The sequence below is a fragment of the Nicotiana tabacum genome, chromosome 20, assembly GCF_000715075.1.
Source record: "Nicotiana tabacum cultivar K326 chromosome 20, ASM71507v2, whole genome shotgun sequence".
Classification (NCBI taxonomy): domain Eukaryota; kingdom Viridiplantae; phylum Streptophyta; class Magnoliopsida; order Solanales; family Solanaceae; genus Nicotiana; species Nicotiana tabacum.
Genome location: NC_134099.1, coordinates 106,636,740 through 106,652,744, shown reverse-complemented (window position 1 = coordinate 106,652,744; position 16,005 = coordinate 106,636,740). Strand labels below are relative to the sequence as shown.

The following is a 16,005-nucleotide window of genomic DNA, read 5'->3' as shown; positions in this document are numbered from 1 at the left end:
CATGATGGTTTGTCAGGTTTAGCTTCTTTAAATAGCTAATTCCTCACATTTACACCTTTTAAAAGATGAACTGGACAATGATTCGCTAAATACTCACCTCCTCACAGTATTTTATATTAAATTAAAATATTAACTTTAGCAATTATAAAGTAAGAATAGATATCATTTTACGTAATAAAGGTGTGTATAAATATACGTGTCTTACCTTTATTGGTTTTATGTTAATATTGAATACGCTTAATTTTTAGCCATTCACATACACCATTCAAAACCTTATGGATGAGTTATTTAAGTTCCTAAGGAACCAATAATAAAATTTTTTAGAGCAAAATACAAAATTGGCCGATCGTTCCAAACTAATTGCTATAAAATTTATCGGCTATTATTTTTGAAAGCTGTTAAAAATATATATTTCTCAAAAGTTTTACCAAATTGAAACCTACGAAGTGGACGAATTAAGTTGTGCCTTGGCTTTGTTTCCTGTAATATTAGTATATAGAAAAAGGTTCACATTGGTTTTGAGTTTTGACTGATGATTTTGTTAACCAACAAAATTTATTTGATTATGCTGGTTTATAAATGAGAAAAGAACTAATTCCATGTACTATTATTTCTCTAACTTCTGTTCATCATGTTGCCTACTTGGGAAGTTCTATGTAAAGCCAAGTGATTAAGAAACAAGAAAAGCTATATACTTCTAAAATATGCAAACATTAATAATTGAATAATCTAGTCCATACATCAAATTAAAACTTCAATGAACATTTAAAAAAAGAAATTAAGAATTACATGTGTGGGGATTAAGTCGACCCCTGCATGCCTTATTGCGAGATAATATTTACAAGAGTTGGTTATTTGAGAATCTACAATTACATAAGTTAGGGGCAATCTTTCTAAAAACATGATTATGTACAAAACATACTTTTAAGAGCCGATAACAATAATAACAACAGTGAAATGCTCACCGATGTTTGATTTAACATGAGCATGATCTGTCCAAAAGGCATGACAAGTCCAAGACGGACACGACCGCTGTAGTGAAATCAACGCAAAGGACATCCTTCAACAACTATGCCCTTGGTAGTAGGACAAGTAGCCAAATCACAATATTCTCCCCCAGTTCCCCACCAAGAAAACTTAACATCACCAAGACAGAAATATATAAACACTCCCATAAAAGCCAAACCAGCATCCAATGCAGCTGAAAGAACATAATTATACTTTTGCCACCATTTCTTTCTGTATCTGAAAATGAAGAAATTGAACAATATACCAAAGAAAATCCAGCTGTTGAAGTTCAAAGGTGTTGCTGGAGGCATAGCAGCTGTTGCTCCTAGAAGTACTGGAATATTAATCAATTTAATCCAACTTTGACTTGGGAATGCTTTGTGTAACAACCATACTAAAAGTGGTCCAATTGCACCACCAAGAAAGAACCAGTTCTGTGCACTGTAATTTCCAAGTGAACCAAACATTCTTTTAGGTCCTACTAAACCCCAGATTACTGATGCATCGAAGAAGACGCGATTCCCTGGACATGTCCACGGACTATTTGTAGGGAGCAGTTGATCTTGGCATATATGATCAATGTTTGTAAGCAGCCACCACGCGACACTCATATTTATTGTACCAGCAATGAGAGTTCCAAGTAGCTGTTTGGGGAACAATAATAAAAGTTTCAGCTAAGGTCAGCAACAGTATAAATGACGCGACATTCATATACTCAACCCTAACTTGCTAGGGATTGAGACGTATCTATAGTTGTTTATAGAAATTTTTAGTTATTCCAAATTCCAATTGGGAAATTGAGGATTAGCGCTTTATTATTTTCTCCACCAGAAAGCTATCGACAATAGGGCCAAAATTGTCGTGATGTTATTTATTTCTAGTGCAACTCGAGTCACAGATATACTATAAGGACTAAGTAAGCCTAACTCATGAAGCAATTTAGAGATCTTCTGGATTAAGAACTCAACTTGTAAATTAAGAAAAAAAAATTGAAGTCTAATAAGCCGTAACTTTAAACAGTACTACTTGAACAATTTAAAGTTAACTAGTTCATGTATCAACCAGGGTGAATTGGGACGATCAAGAAAAGAATTAAGATGGTTGATAAGTTTACTTCATGAATATAGTCAGTTTTCTTTTACTGAATAAAAACAGGGAAAAGAGGAGGAACATGAGTAATTAATACCTGAACAATGAACATTGATCTTGGAGGAATCTTCATATAGTGGCCAAGCTTAAAATCCGAGAGAAATGAAACTGCCTGTGACATACTAATATACCCAAATGTTTTAAAGCAAACATTGGCTATTGGTCTCCCTGGAATTATTAGACCGATAATATACTCTGTGATCACGTTTAGCCCTGGCGTCTGTCATCAGAACCAAAAGTTTGTTTAGTCAAGAAATTTCATTAATGCACCCAAAAATAAATTTTATTTATTTATATACATTGTCGAGTAAAAAATTTTTGTACTATCAATGCAATTTAACCTCTATTAATCTTTTAGGTGACCTGATAGTGTAAAATTCTTTTATATTGCTAGTGTAAAGGAGTTCAATTCAAAACAGTTTCACAAATATAAGGTCACAATCTTATTACCATGTTTGTCGTGGCTGTAATGATGCTTATGGGGAGAGTGAAAATCAAGGCAATGGCAGCTGCAAAAAGAAGCCCCCACCACGGAAGTTGAACTTGATCTTCCCAGACGATGCATAGTACAAGTGACAAAGCCAATGAAAGTACAAGCATCCCGTGAAACCACCAGCTAGGGATGTCTGCATATTTCTTCATAAGTCTTGTGTGGATATCAGGTTTTCCTGAGTTTATAGCTCGGAATCGCTCATATGTTTCCCTGTTCAATCAACTCGTCAGCATAATAAAGTAGTTTTCTGATGTTCGTGATACTTAGGTAAAGTTGAGTAACTTTTTCGTTACAAAAAAAAAAGATTAGTAACATTGAGTGAGTGACCATACAAAATTAAAAAGTGTACTTACTTTCCATTGAATAGAGCAACTTGAGCAAGAGTAGCCACGACAGCAGCGAAATTCAGGCCATAAGTAAGAGCAAAGAAAGTGCTTATATTTATGCGTCCTTCTTTTGCATATGCCATCTCGTCTAACTCAAACTTGTCATTAACAATAGCTGTAATATCATATGTCTGCCCTTGAGCATTAAACAAATGTGAAGACAACAGAGGAAAAGTCCTGGCGTTGTAGATGTTGAATCCCCAATAGGATATTGGAATGAGTATATAGACCACAGCAACATAGCCCACTATAACATTGATAATGGCAAATAAGGGACAGACTAGAGGGCTACCAAGATATGATGCTACAACTGACCAATCAAAAGTGAATGACAAAATTCCAAGGCCTTTCATTCCTGAACCAATTTGTTGGGCTAGTACTGATTTTGGGTAGAATAAGCAGAGTAAAGAAATGTTTGATAATGTTGGGAACAGAAAGCCTGGGACAATGTACCAAGTGAAGCTGCAAGCTAATACAACTAAGAAGAATTTTCCTCTTGAGCTTTTCCCATCTGCATCTTTTTCATGGAGAGCCCTGCCAAAATTCAAGAAAACGAGTAAGCAACTTTCGTATACAAGTTTTCAGGTCTGGGTGATTGCAGTATATTTTGTCCTGTAGTTAGCTCCGCTTAAAGCAGTAAAGTGAGCCAGTAGCTCAAAAATAGAAAGAATTAAAATAAAGGCGCATACGTGGAACTTAAAGTCGCTATATGGTAATTATGCAGCGAGGTTCTCTGAGAAATAATGTTGAAGAAATACGTAGTACAAGAAGGTTATTACTTTTTCAATTAAAAAAATTTAACAGCATATATGAGAAATTAAAGTTGTGTTAAATTTTTTTTGTAAACAGCTCGACTTTCCAAATAGTATTAGTGTCATATAAAACAAAACAGAAAAAGGGCCGTCGATGCACAAAGCATTCTGCATTCACGTCGCACTCTTAGGCAGGGGCGGATATGTAGGCAAATTGACGGGGCACGTGAACCCATGGTCTTTCCGTCAAACTAGGTATTTTATGTACAATTTTATTGGAATTAGTCTAGTATTCTCTGTTGGCACTCATGCTCCAAATAGGCTAATTAATGGTGCACTTAGTTGAATGATGAGTTATTTACTTACAGGACTAGGGATCAAATCCCACTTTAAAATTTTTTTCCCTCCTTTTTTAGTGGTGCACCCATATTATAAAAATCCTAGATCTGCCTCTACTCCTAGGGTGTGATGTAGAAGCCTATTCTAATGCAAGCATTAATGACTACTTTCGCAGCTCGAACTCGTGACTTATAAGTAGATAACTTTACCGGTTCCCCAAGGCTCCCCTTCAAATAAATGGAGAAAGTAGTAATTATCGATTAGGACGAGCAATAATAGAGAAGAAGCGCCAACCCAAGGAGATACAATGGATATTCTAGGCTAATAATAAGCTAGAGAAAAGTTGGAAGTTTGAGAAATTATACCTGAAAAGAGAGACTAGAACCATATTACCAGGCCACCACATTTCTGCAGGGTCTACCACATACTTTCTCATAATCCCTGCCCATCCATATCCCAGAACCTGATCCAAAGACGCTGTATTAGCTTATTTCCAGTTGATAAGCTTAAACTTTTAAATGAGATGATCATACAATTCCAGAATGTAGACACTGTGAGGACCGAAATAATCAAGTGTCATGCGGAAGCTAGCAGAACAGACTTGAACGACAATAAGTTCGACAATAAAAGAGAAATCTACCAAAAGAGACACAAACATGTAACGTGGTTCGGTCAACTGACCTACGTCCACCGCGGAGATGCGAAATCCACTATATAAAAAGAGAGTACAAAATATCGAGAGAACAACCTCACGAAGAGGCAACACACAAGTGACACACTAACAGTTGTCCCGTAAAGTTCTCCCCCTAAACACTACTCTCAAGCCCCTATGTCTACATTGTAGATGCTACTGAATGAGAAAGACGGATATTCAATTTATAGAACTCCAAACCTTTTCCTACAAGAAAAAAGACTAGCCAAATATAGGAGAATTATAATTTCCTTATACAAAAAGGAAAATCCAATTAAGGTAATTATATTGCACTTTCCTTCAACAAATAGGAAAACCAAATATGGTAAGAAAATTATGGAAAACACCTAACAATTCTCCCCCTTGACCGGAATTTTCTGACAAAATAAACTTGATCCACCTTCTTCACATAGCCTTCAACAGGCTGCATCTCCAAATCTCCACCACAAAGTTTGTCTCAACGTGCGTAGCACACCGGTCAAATTTCTCAGACAAAAATCACGATTATCGTCAAATAAGTTGCGGCTAGAACTGAACACGCTAAGATGAACCTGCCTTGAACCTCACTCTGATACCACTTGTTATGACTGTAAAATTATAGCAACAAGAGCAACAACTAATCAATTGAAGAAAGAGTATAATCCACAAAAATGAAGCTGCTGTTCGAGGCTCGAAATCAGATGTTACGAGGCTCCAAATCCGATCTCCACCATTCAAATCAAAGACCAAGATGTTATGAATACTAAATAAAAATTTCAGCCTGATCCAATGGTTAACGAATCGGCAAACATGATTTGAAGTTGGCTGGTCGGAATAAAAATCTGCAGCAAAACAAATATTTTTCTTCTCTCTTCTCTCTTGATGAAAGCTCTCTCAAAAACCACTCTTATATGCTTAAGTCTTTCAAAGACTTGTATCAATGAGCATGGAATAATTCTCCAAGATTGTCCTATTTATAGATCATGAGTGATGCTTTCTCTTAAAGCCAAAACCCACTCAAAATAGGAATAAACCGAATCCAATTCCAAATAGGAATGGAAACTAAAATAGAATAGGATTAGGCCATTGGGCTTTTGGTTGGACAACATGGGAATATGCCCAAAAAACTCCCCCTCCAACAAAGGGGCCAAATGTGTCTTTAAGTAAACGAACTATTGACAGGCTTCATGTCTGCCAATTTTCTACAAAATTCATATTTATCTGCAACCACCGCCTTTGTCAGCATATCCGAAAGATTTTCATCAGTGTGTATCTTCTCAACCTCAAATAATTTCTCTTCCACGGCCATTCTTATCCAATAATACTTTCTATTTATATGTTTGGTCTTAGAATGAAAAGTGGAGTGCTTGGTAAGATAGATAGCACTCTGATTATCACAAAATAAGATGTATCTTGGCTACTCAAAGCCAAGATCATTAATAAACTCCTTCATCTATAATAGTTCTTTGGCACCTTCTGTGACAGCAATATATTCGGCTTCTGTGGTGGATAGAGCTATGCACTTCTGTAGTCTAGATTGCCAAGAAATAGCTCTCCCTGTAAAAGTGATCAAATAACCGGAAGTGAATTTTGAATTATCAAGATTGCCTCCTAAATCAGAGTCTGTGTAACAAACAAGTTCAGGCTTGCCATTGCCAAAGCACAGCTTCAAATCTGCAGTACCTTTCAAATACCTTAATATCTATTTTACTGCATCCCAATGTTCTTTTCCAGGATTAGAAAGGAATCTACTAACAGTACCAACGACATGTGCAATATCTGGTCTAGTTCAAACCATAGCATACATCAAGCTACCAACGACAGAAGAGTAAGGAATACGAGACATCTCTTTTTTCTCTTTATCAGTAGATGGACTCTGACTAATACTCAATTTGAAGTGTTTAGCAAGATGAGTACTAACCATTTTTACATCTGTCATATTGAACCTCTTGAGTACCTTCTCAATGTATTGCTTTTGGGATATAAATAACTCCTTTCTATCTCTGTGTCAGTGGATTTGAATGCCCAAAATTTTCTTTGTTGACCCCAAGTCCTTCATCGCAAACGATTTGCTCAACTGCTTCTTAAGGACTACAATTCTGGATTTATTCTTGCCAACAATAAGCATGTCATCCACATAAAGCAATAAAATAATAAAATCATCATCAGAGAACTTCTGGAAGAATACACAGTGGTCTGAAGAAGTTTTCTTGTACCTTTGTTCTTCTATGACAGATTCAAACTTCAAATACCATTGCTTTGGAGCTTGCTTCAATCCATACAGGCTCTTTTTCAATTTGCAGACATAATTTTCTCTTCCCTTAGTTACAAAACCCTCAGGTTGCTCCATATAAATCTCCTCATCTAAATCACCATGAAGAAAAGCAGTCTTGACATCCATCTGCTCAACCTCTAAATCTAGACTTGCAGCTACGCCTAGAACCACACGAATAGAAGACATCTTCACAACAGGGGAGAAAATTTCATCAAAGTCAACTCCCTTCTTCTGGCCAAAACCTTTAGCAACTAACCTCGCCTTGTATCTAGGCGCAGAGGTATGGTTATCTTGCTTTATTCTGAATATCCATTTGTTAGATAAAGCTCTCTTACCTTTCGGCAATTTCACTAACTCATATGTGCCATTCTCATGGAGTGACTTCATCTCATCTTCCATCGCTTCGATCCACTGATCTTTGTGAGTATCTTGCATGGCTTCATCATAATTCTCAGGTTCTCCAATGTCAGTCAAAAGTACATACTCATCAAGAGGATAACACATGGATTTTTGCTTCTCCCTTGTAGATCTTATAAAGAGAGGTTTTAGGAGCATTCGAAGTAGTTACCTGTGCAGGAATTGGTTGCTGATCAACCACAACTTCATCAACTGGAGCATCCATAACATCTACACCATGATGATCATTTTGATCTTGATCACTATCTCCATCATTGTCTTGGGTTCCTTCATGTGCAATAGGTGCCTTAGCAATTGAAACTGGATCAATATCAACTAAGTTCTCATTACTCTAAGAATCTATCTTCTCAACTTTGTCAATATCTTCAATAGTTTGGTCTTCAAAGAATATTGCATCACGACTTCTAATAAGTTTATTGTCGACTGGATCATAAAAACGATACCCAAACTTATCTTGACCATAACCGATAAAGATGCACTACTTAGTTTTGACATCCAGTTTTGATCTCTCATCTTTAGGAACATGTACACAAACTTTACACCCAAAAACTCTCAGGTAATCATAAGAAACATCTTTGGCAAACCAAACTTTGTCTGGGACATCACCATCCAAAGCAACTGCAGGAGACAAATTGATAACATATGCAACAGTGTTAAGTGCTTCCACCCAAAATGTATTTGGAAGTTTAGCCTCTGAAAGTAAGCATCTAACTCTCTCAACTAGAGTTCTATTCATCATCTCTGCCAAACTATTCAATTGAGGTGTCTTGGGCGGAGTTTTCTGATGACGAATTCCTTTTTCCTTGCAATAGTTATCAAAGGGACCACAATATTCACCACCATTGTTAGTGCGAATACATTTTAATTTCTTCCCTGTTTGTCTCTCAGCTAAGGCCTGAAATTCCTTAAACACGCTAAGTGCTTGATCTTTAGATTTCAAAGGATGCACCCAGAGCTTACGAGAATGATCATCAATGAAGGTCACAAAGTAAAGTGCACCACCTTTTGACTTTACTTTAAAAGGACCACACAAATCAGAGTGTACTAGCTCCAATAAATCGGACTTTTTTGAGGGAGGATGGCTATAAAAGGAAACCCTTTTCTGTTTTCTAGCTAAACAATGTATGCACATTTTCAGCTTTTCTTGTTTTACTCTAGAAAGCAAACTTTTCTTAGCCAAACACGTAATCCCCCTCTCACTCATATGACTCAATCTTCGATGCCACAATTCTGACAAAGTATCACTTTCCACCAGATTTATTGAGTCATTAAGAATAGAGCCCTGTGTCACATATAAATAATCAGACTTGACTCCTCGAGCCACTACTAACGAGCCCTTGGTGAGCTTCCATTGGCCATTAAAGAGGTCATTATGGTAACCTTCATCATCTAATCTTCCCGCGGAGATCAAACTGAAAGGAAAGTCTGGAGCATGCTTGACATATTGAAGAACTAACGTTGAACCATTATTTGTTTTCAAACAAACTGTGCCAACACCAAAAACCTTAACTTCACTGGCATTGCCCATTTTTAACACTCTAGAATCAACAGGAATATAAGATGAGAAAAAGTCTTTTCTTGGTGTGACATGTGAGGTAGCTCCAGAATCTACCAGCTCGTCTCATGTGATACCAAATTGATGACATTTTCATCATAAGAAAAAGAAGGTCATCTCGAACAATAGCAACAACATTGTTCTCGTTATTTTCAGCTTTCTTTCCTTCTCTAGTGTCTTGATTCAATTTGCGGCAAAACCTTTTGATGTGTCCTTTTTTTTTGCCACAGTGGTTGCATATAATATTATAGTATTTGAACCTTGACTTACTTCTACTTTTACCTCTATTCCTTGAGCCTTGTGTTCTATCTCTCCCCCTGTCTTCAGTAACCAAGATATCTGCTTGTGAGGACGAACCCTGAGATTTTCTCCTTACTTCCTTGTTCAACACATCACTCTTGGCATATTCCATGGTCACTTTACCTCCAAGAGCTGAATTTGTCAAAGAAACACGAAGAGTTTCCCAAGAGTCTGGCAGAGTATTAAGAAGCCAAAGTCCTTGTATCTCATCATCAAAATTAACTCCCATTCTAGATAGCTGATCAAGGACGCCCTAAAAATCATTTATATGATCAAGGATAGGGCTGCCTTCCTTGTATTTAAAGGTCATCAATTGCTTTAGCAGAAACAATTTGTTGTTCCCAGTTTTTGAAGCATAAAGAGTCTCTAGATTTTCCCACAATGATCTCGCATGTATCTCGTTCACAATATGGTTGCGAACATTATCTTCAACCCATTGTCGTATATATCCACATACTTGTTGGTGCTCGAAATCCCAATCTTCATCGGATATACTCTCGGGTTTATGAGCTGAAAAAACGGGTAGATGCATCTTCTTCACGAACAACAAGTCTTTCATCTTGCTTCTCCAAACATTATAATTTCTCCCATTTAAACATACCATCTTGCTCATATTCGCCTCCATTCTGTAACAACCCGGATAAATAACCAAGGCTCTGATACCACTTGTTAGGACCGAAATAATCAGGTGTTATGCGGAAGCTAGCAAAGCAGACTTGAACGACAATAAGTTCGACAATAAAAGAGAAATCTACCAAAAGAGACACAAACATTTAACGTGGTTCGGTCAACTGACCTACGTCCACCGCGGAGATGCGAAATCCACTATATAAAAAGAGAGTACAAAATATCGAGAGAAAAACTTCACGAAGAGGCAAACACAAGCGACACACTAAAAGTTGTCCCGTAAAGTTCTCCCCCTAAACACTACTCTCAAACCCCTATGTCTACATTGTGGATGCTACTGAATGAGAAGGACGGATCTTCAATTTATAGAACTCCAAACCTTTTCCTACAAGAAAAAGGACTAGCCAAGTATAGGAGAATTATAATTTTCTTCTACAAAAAGGAAAATCCAATTAAGGTAATTATATTGCACTTTCCTTCAACAAATAGGAAAACCAAATATGGTAAGAAAATTATGGCAAAGACCTAAGAGATACTAGAGGCGCAAACTCATCCTCGACGCCCACTATTCGACCAGTAATAGACTAGGACAACGTCTCCCAAATGAAGGTTGATTTTAGGAATTATTATCAAATGTAAGGTAGGTACATAAAGATACACACACAGAGAACATATTTTCAATACAATGCATTTTTACTTATATATGTGGTTCGGGTTGAAAGCAGGTATCTGTTTCCAAGGATTAGATTTTCATGCAATTGAATTATTCATAAGGAGTTCTTTTTCCTAATTTGTGATGTAATGCATGTAGAAAAAAAGTATAATGCTTGTACTATAGTCACAAAAAATTAAATTAGGATGTGTTATTACCTGAGTAGTAACAACTAGAATCCAACCAGCCACGAAGGAGATGTTCCTGAGATAGAATGCCTTAATAATAGTCACAATTGAAACAGCATATGCTGTCCCAGAACCACAATTTGCAAATATCGAAATCAATACATGTTCTTTCATATAAAATGGTCCTGGATTAAACGAAAACTCCCATGATCCTATCTTAAATTTCCTCGTAGGCAACACTCTAGCCATGATCTTGCCGAGTGGCAATGCTGCTATCTGGACAGTTATCATACTAATGCTAAGTGGCTGTGTCCGATAACTGAAGAAAGTGTTGAGAAATGCCAGAATTCCACACGACAGGATTCCGAGGAACCACATCCGAAATGTCCATACCGGTAGACTAGGGTCGTCCTCATTTGATACTGTCAACCTTGTCGAGATATAATATAATTAAACAATTAGAAGTGTCCAAACACAATAATATACGTAGTTTAAAGGCCAACTTTTAGATTAGATAGCGATACAATTCAACATACCTGACTTCTTCTATCGGGGATTCTTCATCTTCAGGAATTTCTTCTTCAAATTCCTTTTCTGTTCTGTTTTTCTCTGACATGTCCAACTCCATGGATTGGGTGACAATAGAATGATGTTAGAGGCAAAAGGAAAGAGAACCGTTAACTTTTAAACTGCTGCTAATTAGTTTTCTATTTATTTTTTATTTTTTTGGTTTTTGGGAGATTGTATTTACAAAGGAGATGAAGATTTCCCTGGTGTAAGGAAACTTTCCGATTTGAATTATTCTAATGTGTTAATGAATGGTTCATTAAATAAACTGCATGGATGATTATCTCATATGTTAATTTCTACCAACGTAACACATGAACTTGGAAAACCTCTCTGTATTTTCAACTTAGAAATTTTTACCATCACCCCTCCAACCCCCTCACACAATATATATATATCGTGAATTTACGAAGATTTTGATTGTGCTGCAATTCTCTGATTTTTTTTTTCGTTTTGCCTTTTTGAGGGGTTGGGTGGGGGTGGGGTGGGGGAGATTGAAAAGGTTTAACGAAAATATAGTTGTGATTGTCAATATATAGGGTTATAGTGTAAACATAAAGCAAAATCACTATTTACGCGAAAATAGTGAGATCACGTACGAAAGAGAGAAAAAAAGGAAAAATTAGTTGTGCAGATTGAGAGATCAAGAAAATTTTCTATGGTGAAATACAAAATAATACTCCATTGATTAGGTACTACTGAATTAGTGGCTGACATAGAATATGTTTGTGTATTTTGTTAGTGCATGTAGCAATGGTTGTATTCAAAATTCATATAAAAAATGTAGAGTTCCAAGATTATGGGAAAAATGGAAAAAGAGAAAGCAGGAAAAGAATGAAAAAAAGAAACAGGGGAAAAGAGGAAAAGACTTTAAAAAAATAAATAAAGATAAGATGTATGCTTGTTTGGGATCGCCAATAAATTAAAACGAAATAGAGATAGAGCGATGTACATCAAGGTTGATTTAAAATTTAAACTTTATGTGTGAAGTATAATATTCTAGCACATTTCAATTGATTAACTAGTTTTGAAACTAATTATTTATATTTACTGAGTGAATTTTTTAAGACATTTAGTCATGACAAAGCTATCCATATTGCCCTCAACCTTCATCCCTTATAAATATTGTAATAGTAAGAATCTACACTTATAAATTATAATCTCCATCAAGGACAGCCCGGTGCACTAAGGTCCTGCTATGTGCGGGGTCCGGGAAGGATCAGACCATAATGGTATTGTACGCAACCTTACCTTGCATTTCTGCAAGAGGGTATTTTCATGATTCAAACCCATGACCTCCTGGTCATATGGAACTATGGAAGTAACTTTACCAGTTATGCCAATATTCCTTTTCAAAATTATAATCTCCATCAACTATTGAAATTCAGGAGAAATTTAGACGCATTCGAATCAAGGCAATAGGAGGTATAAACGGAACTGAACGTAGACTACTTATTGACATTCACGATAAATGTCATGGGCTACTTTTCTACCGTGCCCCATGACCCCTTGGCTGCGCCCTATGGTGCCCAAGTAAGCCTCTCATCGCCGAGTGTCATGGACGACCCCGTAATTTTGGCTGCGCCAAGCAACAAATGCTCATGTGCCTATATTGCCCCGCCTATAGCCAACGCTTGCGCAAACAGCAGGTGGCGGTGCTTACAAGCGCCCGTTAGCAGGTAGAGCCCTCAGCGCCCGTGCGCTCATGCCCCGCGCACAGCGGGCATTGATTGATGCTATCGACAAGGACTCCACCCTGACAAGTGCCGCCCAATGGACAAGCTTTTTCTTTGTATAATCCTAGGCCCCTTTCCACGTAAATATACATATAATATTTTTACTTTTTATATTTGCATTATAAATTTCTAGCTTATTATGTATACTCCTGTAACTTAAGTTTTTATTTTTAAGACATATATAAGGAAGTATAATCGTTGAAGTTTACTGCAAACAATCAAATCTCTGTATTGGTGTCTCCTCCCCCTTGCACCACATTGTCTTTTTAGTAATTATTACACTACTAGAAACATAGCATCTTCCCACGAAAAAATTATCAGTGATAATTCCCATCGAAATGCAATTGAAAATGAAAAATTCAGTTTCAGAAACATTTCCCATTGACTATTCGTGGGAAATTTTTGGAGGAAAAATGCGCGCCTTTTAGTTCCCTCTGATTCAGTGGGAAAATTCATTAAAAAAATAATTATATAGAACTAAAAAAAATTCCCAAAGAAGATAGTGGGAACTTAAATAATAAATAAAAAATATTTTAAATATTCCCACAGACTCATTGTGTACGAAATGTTTTGCATTTTTAATTTTTTTTATAATTAGGAAAAACATTTCCCACGGAAGTAGTGGGAAACTTATTATTATTAACGTTTATCACTTTTCTCTTAGTCTATTCATTCACATAAGGTTTTAGTATTGTTTTCCCCCTCTGTCGTCTCTCTCACTCCACGCACAGAGAGTTTTCACTCCATTCCCAGGTAAGTCGACCCCTCTTTCTCTCTCTCTCTCACACACTCACTCACCCGATCGATCTCCTCTTTTTGTTTTTGATTTCCCAAAAAACTTCGAGTTTTAGGGATTTTATACTGTTTCAAACCCTAGGTTTAAAAAATTAGTGTTTTTCTCTTGATTTTATAGTGTTTCAACCCACCTAAAAGGGGCTTACAGTCTTCAAGATCCAGCATTGATGTAAACGCCAGTCGGGGCAAAGTTTTCGACCATCATTAACATATTATAACCTGAGTAGTTGTTGATATATTTAGCTTGACATCTAATATTATTGAAAAAGTATGCTATACTGTAAGTCTTTTTATTTTTTTATTTTTTTATTTATGAAATAGATCTCTGCTGTTAGAGTATGTGGTTTTGATATTTGTGTCTTGTGTGTGTTAGTGAATTAAGTGATGGGTGAGGATTTGGTAGAGTAATAATTATTCCTGTTTGTCTTTAATGGAGTACTCATTCCATTGATGATCTTGAAAGTTTGGTAAATGGTTAACTCAAAGGCTTTTTATAAGTCTTCTAATATTGACTATGGTAGGGCCTTCCTTATAGAGTGAAGATTACTTTGAACACATTGAAATTTGCTTAGATGAGTTTCTTGTTTATGTACGATAAATATGTATAGTTTTTCTGTAAGTTCTTAAGCATTTGTAATCACTACTGTTAATCTCTTTTCTGAATGAAGGCGTGTTTTGCTTTCTAGTCACATTTCTCTTACTTCTTTCCTATGAAGGGAAATTAATTGGTTGAAAATGAATAATGTTGTTTCCTGCTGTATGCAGAATTATGGCACTACTTTGGCACTCTTCAAATGGACCTAAAGTTATCACAACAATTATTGCCTAAGTATGACCATCCATAACTTTACTCAAGACCAGTCCCTTATTCACATCCATTTCAAATATCTTAGGTGCTTATGCCTCATTCACTTATCTTATGTTGCTATATAAGTAATTGTTACTTATCATTTGTTGAGATTATTTATTATTTCATTCTTTCATACTTGTATTTTGTATTAGCCATTAGGTAATTAGTTAGTGTTAGTAATTGTACAACTACTATGAATAGGACATTAACTTTGTATTTCTTTTTTTTTTCTATGAGTAACAATAATCAGATTAGCTCCTTCTTTCTAGAAGGTTCATTTCTCTGTCTGCCTCTCTCTCTCTCTGGTTGTGCGATCTGATCTGCCATTAGAGCTCAAACTGAGCTCACCTCTTCCTCTTCGACTATCCCCTAACTTTCACATGGTATCAGAGTGGGATAACAACCTGAAGTCTCATCTCCTTTCGATTTTTCATTCTTCTACTCACAAATTCAGGAATTCACTCGTTTTTGGAAATTAGGGTTCCTGTGTGGAAATCGATCAATTAGTCAGTTATTCCTAGCAATTCATCTTCACCGATAACCATTTCATCCGAGTCAATTCGAATCATGGTCGGAGAAGACGAAGCCCCAACAACCCTAGCGACGAACAAAACCCTAGATTCAATAAGTCCACTATACATGCATCCATCGGAAAGCGCTGGATCTATGCTAGTTCCGATAGCCTTTGACGGAACTGGTTACAAATCATGGAGAAGAGGAATCCTCAGAGCAATCTCCATGAAAAACAAATTAGGGTTTATTACCGGAAAATGTAAGAAGCCAGATTCTGATTCGGCAGACCTTGATCAATGAGAGCGATGCGATGATATGTAACTTAATTGATCTTAAACTCACTGTCTAAGGACCTAGTGACAGTCTGCAATACATCAATGATGATGAAGAGCTTTGGCAAGAGCTAGAAGACAGATAAGATCAAACTAATGGCGCCAAGTTGTATCAACTGCAAAAAGAGATAAATGATCTAAGCCAAGGAACTTTGGACATCACTGGCTACTATACCAAAATGAAGAAGCTTTGGGAAGAACTTAATACCCTAAATGCACACGCTCAATGCAATTGTAAATGCACCTGTGGAGCAAGAGAAAACATTCATAAAGCTGAACAAGATAGAAGATTAATTCAGTTCCTAATGGGGCTCAATGAAGTGTATACTATTGTGAGAATGAGTATTCTGATTATGAACCCTCTCCCAACAATAGTTCAAGCCTTCTATATTCTCATTCAA

General features: G+C 36.5%; 1 protein-coding gene and 1 long non-coding RNA gene across 2 annotated transcripts; one reads left to right on the top strand and one right to left on the bottom strand.

Annotated features, from left to right (window-relative positions):
- Positions 1-692: 692 nt before the first annotated feature.
- LOC107824134 (oligopeptide transporter 2-like) lies at positions 693-11,862 on the bottom strand. The gene is made up of 7 exons (XM_016650872.2): positions 11,348-11,862; positions 10,842-11,241; positions 4,493-4,590; positions 3,004-3,570; positions 2,608-2,860; positions 2,195-2,377; positions 693-1,652 (listed from the first exon to the last, which is right to left on the bottom strand). Exons 1-7 carry the CDS (start codon positions 11,437-11,439, stop codon positions 1,044-1,046), a joined length of 2,202 nt encoding a protein of 733 aa, XP_016506358.1. The 5' UTR covers positions 11,440-11,862; the 3' UTR covers positions 693-1,043.
- Positions 11,863-13,747: 1,885 nt separating this feature from the next.
- Positions 13,748-15,036, top strand: LOC107824135 (uncharacterized). The gene is made up of 2 exons (XR_001656785.2): positions 13,748-13,867; positions 14,675-15,036. It is a non-coding gene; the product is annotated as an uncharacterized LOC107824135 (long non-coding RNA).
- The last annotated feature ends 969 nt before the right edge of the window (positions 15,037-16,005 follow it).